Below are 22,340 nucleotides of genomic sequence, written 5' to 3' on the forward strand. Positions count from 1 at the left end.
CTGGCTCATGCCTGTAATCCCAGCACTTTGGGAGGCCCAGGCAGGCAGATTACTTGAGGTCAGGAGTTTGAGACCAGCCTGGCCAACAGGGTGAAACTCAAGTCTCTACTAAAAATACAAAAAAATTATCTGGGCATCGTGGTACACACCTGTAGTCCCAGCTACTCAGGAGGCTGAGGCAGGAGAATCACTTGCACCCTGGGGGTGGTGGATGCAGTGAGCCAAGAGTATGCCACACTGTACTCCAGCCTGGGTGATAGAGACTGTCTCAAAAATAAATAAAATAAAAAATAAAATAACTAGTTTAAGTCTTTTTCTGATAATTCTGACATTTGGGTAACCTTAGAGTTGGCTCTTGTTCATTGTCTTTTCCCTGGAGAGTTGCTTAGGTTTCACTAGTTCTTTGCCAAGTAATTTTGGATTGTTTCTGGGATATATTTGGAATATTATGATATTCTCTATCCTGTTTAAATCTTCGTAAGAATGTTTTTGTTTTGTTTTTTTGTTTTAACAGACCATCAATCCAGTTAAGTTTCAAAGCACACATCCTGGCCATTTTTTTGGTGGCTGTGGTTCCAATGTTAGTTTTCACTGCCTTTGTTAAGCTGTTCTTTGCCCCAATTGTGCACCATCTGGTGGCTAATCTGAAACCTGGACAGTGGTCTACACTGTAATTCAGGGTTCAGAACCTTTGCTCACCTTGCTTCTGGTGAGTTTCACAAATACACAGCTTGGGAGATGATCCCAGGACTTTATTCACAGTTTTAAGGGTTCCTTTCCTTTAGTTCCCTCCTATTTGTGATCTTACCTATACTCTGGTTTCTAGAACCCCATTCTTGGTTTCTGGCTAGAAAGTCAGGGCTTTAGCCTCCCCACACCATTGCCAGTGTTCTGCCCTACAATGTCTGCCGCTAGTGCACCAGGGGTAAGAGAAGATACCTCTTTACTGCTGCGGGACTGATGTAGAGCAAGGAAAGTCCAGAAGGTACCAAGTCATTACCCATGGTGTCTACTGTTGGGGAGGTGGGTCTTACTGCATCTTTCCTGAGGCTTAGAATAGTACAATTAAATTCAAAACGGTTTTGTCCCATAGCCTCCAACCTCCTTTCTGGTCCTCTGACTAGAAAGAGCAAATTGCTTCTTGGACTCTTTTTCTCTGTCAGCTAGCATTTCCAGCTGTCCTGTTAAATGTCTTTTTTCTTTTTCCTTTTTATTTATTTGTTTTTTTGAGACAAGGTTTTGCTCTGTTGCACGATCACAGCTCACTGAAGCCTCAACCTTTTGGGCTCAAGTGATCCTCCCACCTCAGCCCCCATGAAGCTGGTACCACAGGTATAGCCACCACACCTGGCTATTTTTTAAAATTATTTTATTTTGTAAAGACAGTGTCTCCCTGTGTTGCTCACTCTGGTCTCAACCCGAGCTCAGTGTGAGCCACTGCACCTGGCCCTGTTATGTGTCTATGTGTGGATTTTCTAGTTTATTCTGTTTGGGATTTGTCTGGCTTCTACAATGTGTGGGGCCATGTCTTTCATCAGTTTTTAAAATTCTGCATTCTATCTAAGTATTTTCTCTGTCCTATTCTCACCTCTCCTCTCACAGCTAATGAAGCACATTAAAATTTTCACTGTATTCTCTACGGGTCTTCTGGTTTTTTCCAGCTGTTTCTCCCATGTTGCTCTGTGAATAGTTTCTCCTGAGTTATCTTCCAGTTTATAAATTACCCCTGATTGGCTGTTCTATTACATCTATTTACTGAGTTTTAAAGTGCAGTTTTTAATGTATATTCTTGAAATGTTTATATTCAGTTCTTTTCCAGATTAGCTCCACAACTTTTTATAGTATAGTTTCCCATTTCCTGCAAGTACATTCACACCTGACTTTATTTTCTTAAGCAAAGAAAACAAATCTAATACCTACATCTGTGAGTTTGTTTTCATTGCTTCAAGTAATTCTTGCCTCTGGAATCTAGTTTCCTTATATGACTACTTATTTTTTTACTATGTGTTACTAGACATATTTGAAAAGTAATTTGAGGACTACAGTGAAATTACTTTTCCATGGAAAGTATTTACATTTTACTTTCTCTGTCACCTGGAGGCATTACTAGTGTGGGAACACTTAAAGGAAGTTCAGTGCTTAAGATTCTTTAGATCATTGGGGCAATTCTAAACTTGCCTGTTCTTTTACATTGATTCTTCCACCTCTGATTCATTATCATCCTAAAGGTGAAACTATTTGGGGATCTCAGCCTATTGTGTGGAGGGTCTCCTGTTAGGTACATCACCTTATATGGGCCCTGAACTTTAATTTCTGTCCCCCTCACTCATAAGGTTGTCAGAGTAAGGGTCCATGCTCGCTTCTCTTATTCTCTTTACTTTTGGACTAGGCATTCCTTACTGTCTGGAAAATCTCTTTGATGTTTTAAGATTATTCTTTTTTTTTTTTTTTTGAGACGGGAGTCTTGCTCTGTCGCCCAGGCTGGAGTGCAGTGGCCGGATCTCAGCTCACTGCAAGCTCCGCCTCCCGGGTTTTACGCCATTCTCCTGCCTCAGCCTCCGGAGTAGCTGGGACTACAGGCGCCCGCCACCTCGCCCGGCTAGGGTTTTTTTTTGTATTTTTAGTAGAGACGGGGTTTCACCGTGTTAGCCAGGATGGTCTCGATCTCCTGACCTCGTGATCCGCCCATCTCGGCCTCCCAAAGTGCTGGGATTACAGGCTTGAGCCACCGCGCCCGGCAAGATTATTCTTGTATTTTAATCAGGAATTGTTTTCAACAGGAACATGATGTAAATATCCAAGCATGCAATTTTCAGAAACAGGAAGTTTCCCACAATTGAATCTTTGTTCCTACATGGCCAAATCCTACTCCTTCTGTTGTCATACTCTGCACTTAAGCGCATACTACTTGTGGCATGGAATCCATAAATGTTGATAAAGAACTATGTCTAATTCTGTCAGAACAATTAATCATTTTTAGAAATTTTTGCTTAGAAACCTGGTAAAGTGCTCTGCATGTAGCAAGTATAAAAACACACAAAGTTTGTTGAACAGCTGCATAAAACAGATGGGCTAGATTTTACTTCATATTTCAAAATTCAGAGAAAGAGAGTAGTATTAAAAGACATAAGCCAAAAATAGATCATTGCAGACTGAGTACAAAGAACTATTCTATTTCTTCACTCTTAAAAAATTAAAATTTCAAATTACGTACCAATGACCAAATAAGTAACATTCAGAAACATACTATATATCTACAAAGAATACTTCAAAATGTGCCTCCAAACTTCAGGCACATAATTCCAATTTTTATTGAATGTAGAGATTTTAAGAAAACAAATCCAAAGCTATTCCATCATGGAACAGCCCTCTACCATTTGGTTATTTTAAGACTGTGCAGTTACTTACACGGCAGAATACACACACTATATTAAGAAAACATAAATTGGGTTTGATATGCAATTGTTTTCATCTTACGCCATTTCAATACATTTCACAAATTATAACAGGTTGCCATTTTAGTGAATATCTGCAACACTTGACATTGTTCATGAAGTAGCTACTTCCAGAAGGCTGATATTCTCCTCCAAATTGTCTTTGGCTAGTACTACAGATGTGATTCAGTCCAAGCTATATGCCCAAACTGATTAAAATTCTCAGTCTCTCCTAGCTTGAGACCTCAGATCCTGAGTTATAACTTTGACTTGATCTTCAAGTTGAGATGCTTCATAAATATTTTTCTTAAAACAGGGCTATTTAACATAATTTATTTTTCTTGAAATATATGAGTGTTTTTGATACAAAAACATATTACACATAAGAATGTTTAAAGTATCAAAATAATACTTAAATTTTTTACACAAATGACAGGACTACAGTATGCCCCCCACTTTTTTGATGTTTGAAGAGGAAAGCTCTGTAACAATTTCAAATACATAGGATTTAACTTATGTTAATATCCTGTTATAAAAAATAACTACCATATAAAGAATTTAAAATATGCAAAAGTAATTAGTTTATTTAAATTTATACTTATACATTGGTGTCAGTGAAAATATGCTGAGTTGCCAAGAAATTTCTAAGGATTAAAGTGGAAGTAAAAAAACCTGTTTCAGGGTTCATTTATTGCTTAATGACTACTTCAAGGGTCATCTGGCCTGTCGTCAGTCACTCTTAGAAGTGGTAAATACAGTGGTATACTTTGGAAGGAAAGGAGGAAAAAAATAATGCACTGTGATACAAAAATATTACCTATATATAAATTATTAAAGATTTATAAAACACATTCAGAATATGTTCTTGCTATAAAAACAATATACTTAAATATAGAAGCAAAAAGTCCTGAAGCACCCACAATTATTTTAATATCCATTTAATCAGGAAAAACTATATATATGGATATATAATACATACATATATAATAATTTGAGAAGAAAAAAGGCAAAATTCTGATTTTAATCCAAAAAAGAGTTTATCTAATTATGGAGGTAGGTCTCCACTCCAATTATACAAATAAGTTATCAGCTTTATTCAAAGAATTATAAGTCTAAGATCTCGAAACTGGTTTTTGTGCCACTGAAATACAATTTTGACAGACTTTAGAAACCAGTATTCTAACTGGCATATACACAAAACAGATATTTCCTTCATAAGGTTACATCTGAAAAGAGCCTCATTAAAATCATTATTGGCATAAAGAGGTATACCTAAGTGCAGATACTTTGGCTTAGCATTTAAATAACACAGTAAATGCTACAAATTTCTTAGAAGATCTCTTTGTCTTTTTAGTACTTAAATTAATTGTAAAGCTTCAAAAAGTATGGATCTCTTAAATTTTTAGATATTTAAATATTGTGCTAATGATTTGAAAAGATCATTCCTGCCTAAAGAGCAAAGCTTATGTGTTTCAAAAATCAGACATATTTATACTTTTAGTGTTTGTGGCATTTCAGCTTTAGTGCTGGAGTTAGTTTTAACAAATCAGGTTGCAATATGTAATATGGCACATTCTTTCACTAAAAAAGATGTTCTATAATGAAAAACACTAATTCTATTTCTAATGGTAAACTAGAGTTGGAGGTCCCACCATGGATCACAGGTATCAGAGCACTATCAAGATCATTGAGATAATGCTGAGGCAGAAGTTGGCCTTCAGATCCTGCCTGAAATTCAACCTGGAAAAAAAAAACATCTTGATAAGAAAATGAGCAATCTTGTCTAGCTCAGAATGTGAATATAAAATAAGTGAAATATTTTAAAATATCAGTTCAAGCATGTTAAATAAAATATTGATATATTTATTTTAAAAATTCTACATTCTCCTGTATCTTTTATCTCTCTACTACATAAATTATAATTGTCCCTCCCCATATATCACAAAGATAAAATTCCACTATGTCATACTTTATGTTTCCTCTAAATGAACACATAAACAAATTAGAGGGATTAAGCTTTGAATAACTGCCGACACTACTTAAATTAAAAACCCCATGGTATTAAAAATACTTAAATTTCAAATTTGTTATTGCAATAATATTTAATATTAGACTCTAATGTTGGTGCAAATTACATTTTAATTCATTTGGCTAAAAAAAAATTTACAGTGCTTACTGAAATATAGTGGGTGCTTCCTTGAAAAGAGGGCTTTTAATAGTGAGATAAAAACAAAACCCCTTTTCCAATGAGAACTATAAGTAAAACAATATCCTGGCTGAAGAAAAGCAAACCTTCAGCATATGAACTCACCCATGTTTAGATTAACTATTCTAATGAAGTCTCTGATTTGAAAATCTATATTGGATGTTGGAAAGAGTTACCCTGGATGTCAGAAAGAGAACTTTCAGTTCAAATCTGTTAGGAAAATAAATATTCCTATTCCTAAAAAATTAGAAATATTTTCCTAACAGATTTGAACTGAAAGTTGAAAGAAAAACCAATTGTTTTTACATGCAAGATGATCATCACTACTTGTTAAGAGAAATATGCATTAAAATAACACTGGGGGCCAGGCGTGGTGGCTCACACCTATAATCCCAACACTTTGGGAGGCCGAGGCAGGAGAATTGCTTGAGCCCAGGAGTTCAAGACCAGCCTGGGAAACACAGTGAGACCCCATCTCTTTAAAAAGTAATAATATTAATAATAATGCAGTATTATTTTTTACCTATCAAATTGTCCAAGTTCAAAAGTTTGATTATATACTTCTTTGATAAGGATGTGGGGGAGGCCAGGTGCAGTGGCTCACATCTATAATCCCAGCACTTTGGGAGGCCAAGGTGGGTGGATCACGTGAGGTCAAGAGTTCAAGACTGGTCCAGCCAACATGGTGAAACCCCATGTCTGCTAAAAATACAAATATTAGCAAGGTGTGGTGGCACATGCCTGTAGTCCCAGCTACTTGGAAGGCTGAGGCAGGAGAACTGCTGGAACCCAGGGGGTAGAGGCTGCAGTGAGCCAAAATCATGCCACTGCACTCTAGCCTGGGTGGCAGAATGAGACTCTGTCTCAAAAAAAGGATGTAGGGGAAAGAGCTCTCACAAATTGCTGGAGGAAATAAATATAAATTGACATAACTTCTATATGGGATAATATGGTAACATCTATTGAGTATATACTCAGGCCTGGAAATTCTACTCAGAATTTTTCTTATAGATATACTATGTAAAAGCAAAATATTGTGGACAACCTGAATGTCTATCAACATATATCAAATATGCATGAATAACGAGTTAGATAAATTATGGTACATTTATATAATCAACTACTATGCCACTGTTAAAAAGAATGTATACTAGTATTAATATCTTTAAGATATATTAAAGAAGGTAAAAAATCTGTAAGAGGGGGAGATGAAAAAGGAGGACACACACTTATTTGCTTGTACATGCATAAAATCACAAAGAATACATAAGAAATGAGTAACACTGATTGCTTGGCTGGAGAGGGAGGATAAAGAAAAGTATGGAGGTGAACTGATGGGTTGGATGTCAACAGTAGGAAAGATATTTCCAAGGCTGTTGCCTTATACAACTCTACTGGGAACCATTTACATTGTAGTTTGGAGTTATTATCTCGAGTCCACCAGTTACACAGAATACAGTGTGAATGCTGCTGTCTGCAAATATTCGGTGAGGTGGTCCTGTTATATATACACTTTTAGACTTTTAAGATTTAAATCATGTACATATAGAATCTAGTCAGAATAAGTAAATTTTAAAGCCTACCTATAAAAGGCAGAGTAGTCATGGAGAAGGGTTCAGTAAACTATGGCCTACAGGCCAAACTTGGCCCCACTGGGTAAACAAAATTTCACTGGAACATAGCCACACTTATTTGTTTACATACTGTGAATGGCTGCTTTCCCAATATAACGGTAGTGTTGAGTAGTTGTGAAAGAAACCATACTGCCTACAATGTCCAAAATAGTTAGTCTGTCCTTTTACGAAAAAAGCTTGCTGACCCCTGTTGTGGAGATTAATACAGATAATATATGTGAAGTGTGTAGCACACATTTGATGCTCAACAAATTTTCATTCTCTTTCATCTCAAAAGGTGAAGAAAAACTTGACTATTTTAATATGCAATACATTCATTTCAAAAATACATCACAAAAACAGGCCTCACCATATCAGTGTCAGTGGAAACTCTGAGTCCAATTTTATTCATCCCATTACTCTTTAGAGTTTTCAGGTGAGGGCACAGGGCAGCACTACAAGCCATGGCTATTTCTTTTGCAAACTGGTAACAAGTTGATAAAATAGATAAATCCTGGTCCTTTAGAAAGCAGAACACCTGAAATGTATTTAATTAGGCAACAAGTCATGATTAAAATTAAAAGTAACTTTAAAATGCAACAATTGCTGCTTTCAATTCAAGTTTAAATTCCAATGTAAAGTACCATGAAAATCATTAGTTGTGAGAATTCAATATCAATAGCTTGATCTGTACTATAAGTAAAAACATAAAACCAAAAGTCAGGAGATCGAGACCATCCTGGCTAACATGGTGAAACCCCGTCTCTACTAAAAAATACAAAAAAAAAAACTAGCCGGGCGACATGGCAGGCGCCTGTAGTCCCAGCTGCTTGGGAGGCTGAGGCAGGAGAATGGCGTAAACCCAGGAGGCGGAGCTTGCAGTGAGCTGAGACCCGGCCACTGCACTCCAGCCTGGGCGGCAGAGCAAGACTCCGTCTCAAAAAAAAAAAAAAAAAAAAAAAAAAGTTATGGTAAATATGGAAACGTCTCAGCAATTTTTGCCTGAAGTTAATTTGTAGCAAGGAAAGCCTTGTTAAATCAGTATGAGTCTATCCTGTAAAGAACACCTATATGAAGTTAAGATAAAACAAATCATGTTCCATTGTGCCTATATTCTCCATAGGTTCTATTTTGCACATGTAATAAAATCACAAAGAATGCATAAGAAATAAATATGAGGTGGAATAAGGAGGTAGACTAAGGAGTTGGGGGTCTATAGTTTCATATCCTCTAATTTAAAGAAAATACTAAAGCATGAAAAAATAACTTTCATATGTGAATGCTGATTATAAATAAATGACAATATCTTATTTTTCATAATATCTGAGGAAAATGAAAATATGGTCAAGTAACATATTACAGTACTAAGACGGCAATGCTGCCAACACAGATGGTAGGCAGTACCACCATTTGATAGCCTGAACTAACCCTATGGAAATCCAATTCTGGTGTATAAAAGTCTGGGGTGGAAATGTGTATGTCTCAAAGTGTAACATAAAAAGTATAATAAGCTACGCATAAATATTTAGAGGTTGAGTATGCACAATCTCCAAAGAACAAAAATCATACTGAAACACAGCATGTAAAGGGACCTTCTTTCTTAGCTACCTCGGTACACTTTACAATCTTCTCATCAGTTTCAAAATCTGCTTCCAGTTTTATTTTTTCACTTGGAAATCCTTGTAATGATATTCCATCCACTGAACTGGTAACACTATGAAATAAAACATAATACAATAGAATTATTGGCACCAATGTGTTTTTTGAAATGAATTATTAGATTTGAACAGACGGAATGAGGGAAAAAATATAAAAGAAGATATCTCCATTATATACAAAATAATTAAATCTGTAGTTCATATTCATTTACCAAGATTTCTTGATTGTGTAATCTTTTTTTGTTCATCAATAAATTATATCTCCTTTTTCATATGCCCAATTCAGACCTGAAGTTTAAAATACCTTAGATAGTCTAATAAAAAAGCTGCCTCATGAATTCAAAAACTATTCTGGAATCCTTCAGCCCTCTTCTTCCTTCTTTGCTCCAGACCCCTTAGCCAATCTCAAAAAAAGAAAGAAAACGGGTAACTGAAGAGAGGAAGGAGTGGCAGTAATAATCTGTAAGGCCTCTAATGTAAATATTATTAAATTCAGTTGTTTGTATTTATAGTGAATCAAAATAATACAGTATATATCTTCCAAAGGTAATCTTGTACTTATGTGACAAAAATAGGTACCATCTGAAAGAAAAAGTGTCTTGCCTTTCTCAGCTGTGGCATCAAGCCCACACTGCTACACAATGGATGTTTCATCATCAAGCCCCTCCCAAATAGACCATCCTGGCCCAAAAACCACACCACCATTTATGAAGTTAGTTAGGTACATATTTGATAAACAGATTGCATTCATTCATTTGAGTAAAGGCATTTAAATTGATGGTATAAAAATTGATTCGTTCATAAAATATTTAATTTTATTAATAGGATGTTTTAATCCTGCACTTCCCTTCAAATCAATTATATTTTAGAATTTAAAAATTCCTACCCTTTGTTTCCTTTTTCTTCAGCATCTACCCAGCAGATATCCACATATTCTCTCAGGTCTACTGCATCAACTTTCCCACATGTAATTTTAAAGTCCTTCTGCTCTCGTAAAGCTAGCCGCAAGCCATTCATGGTCTCTGGAGTTATTTGTACCATTAAGCCATCTAGAAATGAGAGTAAGTTTTACATTTCTTTTGCCAAATACCAATGTGTATATCTAAGCCATAAAATTTGCTACCAAAATATGTTGTGTGTAAGATTCAAGTTTTAAATCATTTGCTAATCATCTTAATGGTTGTTTTCCACTAGGAAATAGGTATTTTGCAAAGTTAAGAATTTTTTTTTAAGGTTGAAACAAAGATGAGAATTTTTGCTTCTGGCTATGATGAAATAACTCATACCAGATAGCCCTTTCATGACAACCAACCCTAAGACTAGACAAAATATATGAGATAACTGTTTTTAGGTTCTGGACAATAGGCAGTGCAATACTGAGATCCCTAGAGGGAATCTGAAGAGGTTAAGCCCACAGTTATCTCCAGGTACAGAGAGGAAATTATTCCCAGACAGAGAGCCCTTACTCTCTGTCCTGGGCTCTCTGCATGGGGATAATTTCTTCAAGGTGACCCACTAAGTCTACAATGGCCCTATTGGCTGAGAACTCAGAGATAAAGAGTTTGGTGAAGCCTAGAATCTGCAGTCAGGACACTTAAGAGTGGGGCACTAGAAAACTGCATGGAAGACTTTGAAGTCTTTGGACTAGAACTGGGGACACAATAACAGAGACTATATGAGGCTTAAACATAGCATAGCATTATAGCATGGGGAACAGAATGGAGATAATAGAAGTTAAATAATGTTGGGGGAATTTGGTCATGTGGACCAACCAAAGTGAATAGACTTTATTAACACCTCATTAACAAGCATTGTAGACAAGCCAAAATGAAGCCCTTACAAAATCTATAGGCAAAATAGATTTGAAGACTGAGTACTGTCAAATTAGTGGGGACTGGGAAACACCTTAGGATTTCTACAAATCCATCTTAATAAAGTGAAAAATCAAGTTTATGCAATGTCAAGGTTATCAACCATGAAACCGCCTACTAAAACATAAACAAACCTTCTTCAGCAAAATGTAATTAGAATCTAGTTTCTAAAGCATGTAACAATGACAAATACACAATCAAAAATTACTAGACAGGCCAGGTGTGGTGGCTCACAACTGTAATCCCAGTGCTTAGGGAGGCCAAGGAGGGAGTATCTCTTAAGGCCAGGAGTTCAAGACCAGCCTGGACAACACAGTGAAACCCCATCTCTACAAAACGTTCAAAAATTAGCCAGGTGTGGTGGTGTGCACCTGCAGTTCCACCTACTCAGGAGGCTGATGCAGGAGGATCACTTAGCCCAGGAGTTCAAGGCTGCAGTGAGCTATGACTGTACCACTGTACTCCAGCCTGGGCAACAGAGTGAGAGCCTGTCTCAAAAAAAAAAAAAAAGAAAAAAAAAATTACTAGACAGAAATGAGAAAATGTGACCCCTTCGGCAACTGAAGCCAACTTCAAGATGGCCAATTAAGCATATAAAAATTTTAAAAGAGCTATAATAAATATATTCAAAGACAGGCTAGGAGCGGTGGCTCATGCCTGTAATCCCAGCACTTTGGGAGGCCGAGGCGGGCGGATCATGAGGTCAGGAGATCGAGATCATCCTGGCTAACACGGTGAAACCCTGTCTCTACTAAAAATACAAAAAATTAGCCAGGCGAGGTGGCAGGCGCCTGTAGTCCCAGCTACTCGGGAGACTGAGGCAGAAGAATGGCGTGAACCCAGGAGGTGGAGCTTCCAGTGAGCCAAGATCACGCCACTGCACTCCAGTCTGGGCAAGAGAGTGAGACTCCGTTTCAAAATATATATATACACACACACATACACACATATATATGTATATATATGTATGTATATTCAAAGACCTACAGGAAACATTCAAAGAACAAAAAGCAAATATAGGCTAAATAAAGGTATAATAAATCTTGAGAGAAATACCAACTGGAAAAAGAAACAAAAAGAAATTCTGGAACAGGAGAATACAATCTAACTAAAACTGAAACCTCAAAGGAGAGACTTAACAGTAGACTAAAGAAGGCAAAAAAAGAACTGGAGAAAATAAAGAAAAATCAGAATAAATAAAGAAAAGTATCCAATCTGAAGAACACAAAGAAAAAACATTGAAGAAAAAATGAGCAGAGCATCCAGAATTTATGGGATGACACAAAACAATCTAACACACACGTACATATATTTGCATACACAGACACACACACACACACCACACACACACAGTGACAGAGTCCTAGAAGAGGAGAGACTGGGATCTAGGCACACATAGTTAAGCCGATAAAAAACAAATATAAAGATGGTATCTCAAAAACAGACTGATGCCAGTGGCTCATACGTGTAATCCCAGTATTTTGGGGAGGCTAAGGTGGGAGCATCACTTGAGTCCAGGAGATTTAGACCAGCCTGGACAACATAGGAAGACCTCATCTTTACAATCTTTTTTTTTTAATTAGCCACGCATTGTGGCATGTGCTTGTAGTCCCAACTACTCAGAGGCTGAAACGGGAGGATCGCTTGAGCCCAGGAGTTCAAGCCCCAGCCTGCACAACATAGTGAGACCTTGTCTCTACAAAAAAACAAAACAAAAAAAATAGCCAGGTGTGGTGGTGTGTGCCTGTAGTCCTAGCTACTCGGGAGGCTGAGGTGGGAGGACTGCCTGAGCCTGGGAGGTTGAGGCTGCAGTGAGCCATGATCATGCCACTGCACTCCCACCTGGGTAAGAATGAGATCCCGGGTGAGAATGAGTCTCAAAAAAAAAAAAAGAAAGAAAGAGAAAGAAAAGAAGTAAGAGGAAAAATATTTGGATATCTCAAATTCCATTATCAGAGTGACAGATATGGCACATAAAAATGAATCATAAAAGTTCACTTCTTAAAAGGTATTAATTGATAAACATGGATCCAGACAGGTGTGCTTACGATTATTGCTTCTACTATATTAAGAGTCCCAGTCAGTAACCAAAATAAATAAATAAAGAGCATAAGAATTGCAAAGAAAAAAGCAAAATTACACAATTTGATTATATAATTTTAGCTACACAGAAAAGTCTAAAAGAATCTACAGATAAATTATTATAAATAAGAGTATATAATGTAGCTGAATATGTTTAAAAATGCAGAGATAAATTTATTTCTACATACCAGAAACAGATTACAATTTTAATTTAATGATACTATTTACATCGGCAATAAAATCTATAAGGTAAAGGAATAAATCAAGAAAATATATACAAGGCCTAAACCAAAAATCATAAAGTCACATACCACAAAACAACATTTCAGTCAATGAGGGATCACATATACAACAGTAATCCCATGAGATTATAATACAGTATTTTTTACTGTGCCTTTTCTGTGTTTAGATATGTTTAGATACACAAATGCCATCATATTATAATTGTCTACCATATTCAGAACAGTAACATGCCATACAGGTTTACAAACTAGGAGCAATTGGCTATACCATATAGCCTAGGTATGCACTAGACTATACCATCTAGGTTTGTGTAAGTGCACTCTGTGAAGTTTGCACAATGACAAGATTGCCTAATGAAACATTTCTCAGAATGTATCCCCATCACTAAGCAACATATAACTGTAGATTTGAAATAAGGTGAGAGTCTACTATATGGATAGGAACACTGAAAATGGAAAATGTGCCAATTTTCTCAAAATTAAGCTAATGATTTAATGCAACCCCAAATAAAAATTCCCATGGACCTTTTGTAAACCTGACAAGTTGATCCTAAAATTAATATGAAAAATCGAAGGACTTACACTGGCCAGGACACTACTGAAAAGAAGAATAAAGCATATGGGTGCCATCAACCTCCTGAGTAGCTTGGGTTACAGGTGCATGCCACCATGAAGTTTTCATTTTAATTGTTGTAATTTTGAACTCCAGAATTTATATATTTTTCTTATAATTTTATCATTTCTATTACTTCATTGATATTCTGTTTGGTTACACATCATTCTCATGCTTTCCTTTGGTTGTTTAGACAAAGTTTCCTTTAGTTCTCTGAACATATTTTAAATAATTGATTTATACTCTTTGTCTTGTAAGTGTAATGTCTTTGTTTCCTTAGGGACAGTTCCTGTTACTTGCTTTTCCCTTCACGTATAGACCATATTTTCCTGTTTCTTTGCATATCTGGCAATTTTATGTTGAAAATGAGACATTTTAAGTAATTAATAAGGCAACCCTGGAAATCAGATTTTGTCTTCTCCACAGTTTGTTTTTGTTGCTGTTTGTTGTTATATGGCTTTTTTGAACTAATTCTGTAAAATCTTTGTCATACATATGTCACTAAAGTCTCTGCTGAGTTAGCTTATTAGTTGTCTAATTATTGAACTGAGATATCCTTAAATGCCTGAAACCAGTAACTATCCTAGTCTTTGCTGGAAGGTCTATGTGCTTGTTAGGGCATGCCTTCAACATTCAAGTCAGGCAGTGGACAACTCCACCTTGGCTATCACTTCCTGCTTGTGCAGAGGCTCAAGGTCCATCTGAGGTGGACACATAGGACCTTCCCAGGTCCTTCCTGGGCATGTGCACAGCCTTGTACTTGCAACTTGCATGTGACTCCTTACCAACATAGCATTCTCCAGCTTTTACTTCTAACCTTTAGATTTGCCTGTTGTTTGCCTCAATTGTTATCCACAGCTAAAGGCTGGTTAAATACTTGCTGTATGTATAATCATTCCATTTTGACAAATGCTCCCTGAGAAAAGATTTTTCCCACTGGGTAAGCTTAGAGTCAGGACAAGTAAAACAGCCTTGTAAGTAGGGTCTTCCAGGAAACCACCTGAGAAGTCAAATAATGACAACTGTCTGACAGTAAGTTTTTGAAGGAGCTCCAACCCCTTACTGCCCCCACCATTGGCTATAAGCCTGTTGGTTTTCAAGGATTCTGCTGTGCTGCAGATGAGAGGATAGGTATAGGGCAAGTTAAAATAACAGAAAGCTTGCTATTCTTACCAAGATTCTGTCATTTTTTCTTTAATAAACCATCCCCAATTGCTATAAACTTTTGGTTAATTTCCAGAGTTCTGAAAGAGTTGCTTCTGATTCTTTGCCAGTTTCCTCATTCCTTTTATGGGGCAGAGTATTTTTTGAGGTTTTCAGTGTGGCAACTTTCACTAATGTCATCCTCCACAGTATCTCAGTTACAGAGCTTTATAGGAAACCCTTTTATCCAAAGAAATAGGAAAATATGGCCTATATACGAAGGGAAAAGCAAGTAACAGGGACTGTCTGTAAGGAAACAAAGACATTACACTTACTAGACAAAGGGTATAAATCAATTATTGTAAATATGTTCAGACAGCTAAAGGAAACTATGTCTAAAGAATCAAAGAAAGTATGAGAATGATGTCTAACCAAACAGAATATCAATGAAATGATATAAATTACAAAATTATAAGAAAAAATACAAATTCTAGAGTTCAAAATTACTATTAAAATGAAAATTTCACTAGTGGAGTTCAACAACAGATTTGACTAGGCAGAAGAATTTGTGAATATGAAAAGAGACCAACTAAGACTACCTGGTCTGATGAACAGGAAGAAAAAAGAAGAAAAATGAACAGACCCTCAGAGACGTTGTGGGTATATCATCAAGAATACCAACATATGCGGCTGGGCAGAGTGGCTCATGCCTGTAATCCCAGCACTTTGGGAGGTTGAGGCAGGTGGATCACCTGAGGTCAGGAGCTCGAGACCAGCCTGGCCAACATGGTGAAACCCTGTCTCTACTAAAAGTACAAAAAATTAGCTGGGCGTGGTGGTGGGCGCCTGTAATCCCAGCTAACGGGAAGCTGAGGCAGGAGAAATGCTTGAACCCAGGAGGCGGAGGTTGCAGTGAGTCAAGATCGTGCCATTGCACTCAAGCTTGGGCAACAACTGGGAAACTCCATCTCAAAAAAAAAAAAAAAGAATACCAATATATGCATAATGAAAAACACTAATCTGAACATCTAAGAATCACGGAGAATTCCAAGTACACTATAAATGCAAAGAGATCCAGCCCTAAACACATCATAGTCAAACTGTGAATGACAAAGAGTGACATGAAAGCAGCAACAAAGCAAATCATTACATACAAAGGATTTCAAATAAAATTAACTGCTGATTTCCTAATCAGAAACTACATAGAGGCTAGGCACAGTGGCTCATGCCTATAATTCCAATGCTTTGGGAGGGTGAGGCAGGAGGAATGCTTGAGCCTAGGAGTTTGAGACCAGCTTGGGCAACACAGTGAGACCCTGTCTCTACAAAAAATAGAAAAAAATTAGCTAGACATGGTGGTACATGTCTGTAGTTCCAGCTACTCAGGAGGCTGAGATGGGAGGGTCGTTTGAGCCCAAGAGTCAAGGCTGTAGTGAGCTGTGATTATGCCACTGCACTCCAGCCAGGGTGACAAAGCTAAATCCTGTCTCAAAAAAAAAAAAAAAAAAAAAAAAGAAAAGAAAGAAAGAAAGAAAGAAAAGGAAAAAAAAAAAAAAAAAGAAACCACGGAGGCCAGAACAGTGGAAAGACATATTCAAAGTGCTAAATGAAAAATATTATTAACCAGAAAGTCTATGTCCAGCAAAACTCTCCTTCAAAAATGAAGGCGAAATTAGCACATTCCCATATAAACAAAAACAGAGAAAACGTGTTGCTGGCGCATCTCAAGTACAAGAAATACTAAAGTGAGTCCCTCACACTTAAATAAAAGGATGCTAGACAGTAACTTGAATGCACATGAATAAAAGAATAGGTAAGGTAACTACATAGGTTAATATATAAGAACATAAATGTATTTTGGGTTATAACTCTTTCCTCTTCTCATTTAAAAAACATCTGCATAAATCAATAATTATAAATCAGTGTTGAAGGGCACATAACGTATACACATGTAATTTGTATGGCAATAACAACACAAAGGAGGAGAGAGGAAATGATAAACAGGAGTAAACTTTTTATATACTATGGAAATTAGATTGGTATTTATCTGAATTATATTGTTAAACATTTAGGTATTAACTGTAATGCCTATTAAATAACTAAAAAAAAATTAAAAGAAGTGACAGGTGAATTAAAATGGCACACTAGAAAATATCTAACACAAAAAAACTATCTAACACAAAAAAAAAAAACAGTAGGGAAGGAACAGAGAAACAAAATATAATTGACAAACCTTTACTAGAATAACCAAGAAAAAAAGAAGATTCAAATTACTAAAATCAGCAATTAATAAGGGGACATTACTACCAATGTCACAGAAATAAAGGATTATAAGGGAGTACTACAAAGAATGCTATGCCAACAAATTAGATAACATAAATGAAATGGATAAATTCTTAGTGATATGGTTAGGCTTTGTGTTCCCACCCAAATCTCATTATGAATTCTAATCCCCATAATCCTCACATGTCAAGGGAGAGAACAGGTGGAAGTAATTGAATCATGGGGGCAGTTTCCCCCATGCTGTTGCTGTGATAATGAGACAGTTCTAGAAAGATCTGATGGTTTTATAAGGGGCTCTTCCCCTTAGCTCAGCACTTCTACCTGCCGCCTTGTGAAGAAGGTGCTTTGCGTCCCCTTCACCTTCTGCCATGATCATAAGTTTCCTGAGGCTGTGCTGAACTGTGAGTCAATTAAACCTCTTTCCTTTATAAATTACCCAGTCTCGGGTATGTCCTTATAGCAGCATGAGAACAGACTAATACAGTAAATTGATACCACACAGAGTGGGGTGTTGCTATAAAGATACTTGAAAATGTGGAAGTGACTTTGGAACTGCGTATCAGGCAGAGGTTAGAAGAGTTTGGAGGGCTCAGAAGAAGAGAGGAAGATGTGGGAAAGTTTGAAATTTCCAAGCGACTTGTTGAATGGCTTTGACCAAAATGCTGATAATGATATGGACAATGAAGTCCAGGCTGAGGTGATCTCAGATAGAGAGGAGGAACTTGTTGGGAATGAGAATAAAGGTGACTGTTGCTATGCTTTGGCAAAGAAACTGGCAGCATTTTGCCCCTGCCCTAGAGATCTGTGGAACTTCGAACTTGAGAGAGATAATTTAGGGTATCTGGCGGAAGAAATTTCTAAGCAGCAAAGCATTCAAGAGGTGATTTAGGGGCTCTAAAAAGCATTAAGTTTTATGCATTCACAAAGAGATACTTTGGAACTGAAACTTATATTTAAACAGGAAGCAGAGCATAAAAGTTTGGAAAATTTGCAGTCTGATAATGCTATAAAGAAAAACCCATTTTCTGAGAAGAAATTCAAGTTGGCTGCAGAAACTTGCATAAGTAATGAGGAGCCAAACATTAATCCCCAAGACAATGGGGAAAATGTCTCTAGGGCATCTCAGAGACCTTCACAACAGCCCCTCCCATTACAGGCCTGGAGGTCTAAGAGGGAAAAATGGTTTTGTGGGCCAGGTACAGGGCCTTACTGCTTTGTGTAGTCTCAGGACTTGGTGCCCAGTGTCTCAGTCATGGCTAAAGGGGCCAACATACAGCTCAGGCCATTGCTTCAAAGGGTGCATGCCCCAAGCTTTGGTGGCTTACAGGTGGTGTTAGGCTGTAGGTGCACAGAAGTCAAGAACTGAGGTTTGGGAACCTCCACCTAGATTTCAGAGGATGCATGGAAATGCCTGGAGGTCCAGGCAGAAGTTTGCTGCAGGGGTGGAGCTCTCATGGAGAACCTCTGCTAGGGCAGTGTAGAAGGGAAATGTGGGGTTGGAGCACCCACAGAGAGTCCCCACTGGGGCACTGCCTAGTGGAACTGTGAGAAGAGGGTCACCATCCTCCAGACCCCAGAATGGTAGATCCACCAACAGCTCGTACTGTGTGCTTGGAAAAGTGCCAGATACTCAACACCAGCACATGAAAACAACTGTGAGAGGCTGTACCCTGCAGAGCCACAGGGCCAGAGCTGCCCAAGGCTGTAGAAGCCCACCTTTTACATCAGCATGACCTGGATGTGAGACATGGAGTCAAAGGAGATCATTTTAGAGGTGTAAGATTTGACTGCCCTGCTGGATTTCAGACTTGCACGGGGCCTGTAGCGCCTTCATTTTGGCCAATTTCTCACATTTGGAACGGGTGTATTTACCCAATGCCTGTACCCCATATGTATCTGGGAAGTAACTAACTTGCTTTTGATTTTACAAGCTCATAGGCAGAAGGGACTTGCCTTCTCTCAGATGAGACTTTGGACTTGGACTTTTGGGTTAATGCTGGAATGTGTTAAGACTTTGGGAGACTGCTGCAAAGACATGTTTGTGTCTTGAAATGTGAGGACATGAGATTTGGGAGGCGCCAGGGGAAGAATGATATAGTTAGGCCTTGTGTCCCTAGCCAAATCTCATTTTGAATTGTAATCCCCATTAATGCCCACATGTCAAGGGAGAGACCAGGTGGAGGTAACTGGATCATGGGGGCAGTTTCCCCCATGCTGTTCTAATGATAGCAAGTGAGTTCTCACAAGATCTGATGGTTTTATAAGGGGCTCTTCCCCTTAACTCAGCACTTCTCCTTTCTGCTGCCTTGTGAAGAAGGTGCCTGGTGCCTTGCTTCCCCTTCACCTTCCACCACGACTGTAAGTTTCCTGAAGCCTCCCCAGCCATACTGAACTGTGAGCCAATTAAACCTCCTTCCTTTGTAAATTACCCAGTCTCAGGCAGTTCTTTATAGCAGTGTGAAAACGGACTAATACACTTAGAAAGCCACATATTACCACAAATGATTAAAAAAGAATTAGAAAATCTAAATGTATGGACAGAATTGTATTCCCCCAGAACTCATATGTTGAAGCCCTAACCCCTAAATGTAACTGTATTTGGAGTTGGGCCTTTAAGGAGGTAATTAAAGCTAAATGAAGTCATAAAGGTGAGGCCTTAATCTGAAAGGACTGGTGTTTTTTTGTGTTTTTGTTTTGTTTTGTTTTGTTTCTTGAGACAGTCTCTCACTCTGTCACCCAGGCTAGAGTGCAATGGCATGATCTTGGCTCACTGCAACCTCTGCCTCCCAGGTTCATATGATTCTCTTGCCTCACCCTCCCAAGTAGCTGGGATCACAGGCACCCACCACTATGCCCAACTAATTTTTGTATTTTTAGTAGAGATGGGGTTTCACCATGGTGGCCAGGCTCAAACGCCTGACCTCAAAAGATCCACCTGCCTCAGCCTCCCAAAGTGCTGGGATCACAGGCATGACCCACCATACCCAGCCTAGGACTAGTGTTCTTATAAGAAGAGATACTGGAGCTCTGAGAGTGCACACAGAGAAAAGGCCATGTAAGGACACAGCCACCCACAAGCCAAGGAGACAAGTCTTACCAGAAACCAACCTTGTTGGCACCTTGATCTTGGACTTCTAGCCTCTAGAATTGTGAGAAAATAAATACATGTTTTTTACATTACTCAATCTGCTGTATTTTGTTATGGCAGCCCAAATTGATGAAGATGAAGTAATCACAAAAAAACCTGAAAATACTCATAATTAAAAGAGTAGACACAATTATTTGCAGTGACTGGATCTTATTTGGATACTGATTTGAACAAACATTTTAAGTGAGAAAATTGGGGTAATGTGACTACTGATTGGATATACAGGAATTATTGATATAATATTTATGTGTGATAATACAGGTGTCCCTTATCAGAAGTGCACAGGGCCAGAAGTGTTTCAGATTTCAGATTTTTTTTTTTTGATTTTGGAATATTTGCATTATATACTTGGCAGCTGAGCACTTGAAATTGAAATGTGAAATCTGAAATGCTCCAATTTTTGAGCACTTCTATAGAGTGTCATGTCAGCACTCAAAGAGTTTAGGATTTTGAAGCATTTCAGATTTCAGATTTTTGGATTTCGAATGCCTAATCTGTAGTTTTGTGCTTATGTTTCTTAAAAAATACTTTTTCTTTTAGAAATATATATTATTTGTGAATGAAATGATATAATAAAAATAATACAATGAGAGGAGAGTAGGTAAGGAGTATGGATAAAGTAGCATTGGCTGCAAATTGATAATTGTCAAAGGTGGGTGATGGTTCCATTAATGGTTATCATATTATCCTTTTTTGCTTTTATACATGCTTGATTTTTTCATAGTAAAACTGAAAATGTTTACAATAATAATAAAATAGTATGGAATTGGTAGAGTTAAGCAAATGGACTAAAACAAAACAAAAGCTAAGAACATATAGCCCAGAAACGGACTACTGTGCAAGTAAAACATGCTATGTGACAGAGATAGCATTAACAATTACTAGGGCAAAGGGAAAATTCAATATCTGATGCTGGATCAACCCCTATTCAAATGACAAAAAAAGTCACTGGATTTCTCTACCTCACACAGCACACAAAATTAAATTCCAGATAAATTAGGGACTTAAGTATGAAAGGGAAAACTTTAAATCTTCAAAGACAACATAGGAGAACATCTTTCAAAACCATATGATAGACTTCTTAAATAAAAAACATTAGCCATAAGAGTCATAAATTATACTGTATTAAAATAAGAACTTCTATTTAAAAAGACAATAAAAATGGGAGAGGAGGAATATAAAATACATAAAATTGTGTAACTACAAGTCAGTCAGAAAAAGATGCAATAGAAAAAAGGCAAATAGAAAAGGCCCAATAGAAAAAAGGGCAAAAGATATGAACAGACATTTCACAGAAGAGGCAACATGCATGTCCAATAAATATGTAATAGGATGCTCTGCTCATTAGCAATTAGGGATATGCTAATTATGACTATATTCAGAGACACCTACAGGATTGACACAAATTAAGCAGTCTGATAATATCATGTTTGGAGAAAATGTAGACCAATCATAAATTTTATATATTCTGATGGTAATGTAAATTAGTACAACCAATTTGGAAAGCAACTTAGCAATACTTTGTAAAGTGAACATTTACTAATCTATTAGCCCATAAATTCTACTCTTGCATATATATTTTAGAGAAACTCTTGAATATATTCTTAGAAGAGAAACAACCCAGAAGTTCATGATCAGGAGATGAATAGATTGTCATACATTCACAAAATATTTAATAGCATTTAAAATGAATAAGCTATAGTTGTAAGAAATAACATGCATAAATTTTAGAAACTCATGTTGTATGAAAACAGGGAATTCCACATAACTATGTGAAGAATGATTTCACTTTTATTTATCTCTGAAATAAGCATAAACAATATGTTGTTTAGGCAGATGTATATACAAAGTAAAAAACAATTAAGCAAGAGAATGATAAACACCGTATTCAGTCTAGTCACTAATTCCTGGGGAGAGGCAGAAGAGAGAGGTAAGTCTTCTACTTCTTGTGCTGGTTGATTTCACAAGTTTGTGGTACTATGCTTTATAACTTACATATGTTCTTGTGTAAATAGCAACTATATTTTTAAAAGGTTACAGAAAAATT

General features: G+C 37.2%; 1 protein-coding gene across 4 annotated transcripts in view; it reads right to left on the bottom strand.

Annotated features, from left to right (window-relative positions):
- Window positions 1-3,059: 3,059 nt before the first annotated feature.
- Window positions 3,060-22,340, bottom strand: part of ZFYVE16 (zinc finger FYVE-type containing 16) — a 60,662-nt gene continuing 41,381 nt past the window's right edge. For 2 of the 4 annotated variants that reach the window (XM_033180157.1, XM_033180155.1), the window contains 4 exons: window positions 9,798-9,960; window positions 8,862-8,967; window positions 7,624-7,791; window positions 5,016-5,174 (listed from right to left, as the gene is read on the bottom strand). In XM_033180157.1, the coding sequence (XP_033036048.1) occupies window positions 5,016-5,174; window positions 7,624-7,791; window positions 8,862-8,967; window positions 9,798-9,960 (596 nt within the window). Of the gene's footprint in view, window positions 5,175-6,163; window positions 6,340-7,623; window positions 7,792-8,861; window positions 8,968-9,797; window positions 9,961-22,340 lie in introns of all 4 variants that reach the window. The other 2 variants (XR_004429905.1, XM_033180154.1) reach the window with 2 other exon arrangements.

Source organism: Trachypithecus francoisi, unplaced genomic scaffold (assembly GCF_009764315.1).
Source record: "Trachypithecus francoisi isolate TF-2019V2 unplaced genomic scaffold, Tfra_2.0 Lachesis_group2, whole genome shotgun sequence".
In the NCBI taxonomy this organism is placed as follows: domain Eukaryota; kingdom Metazoa; phylum Chordata; class Mammalia; order Primates; family Cercopithecidae; genus Trachypithecus; species Trachypithecus francoisi.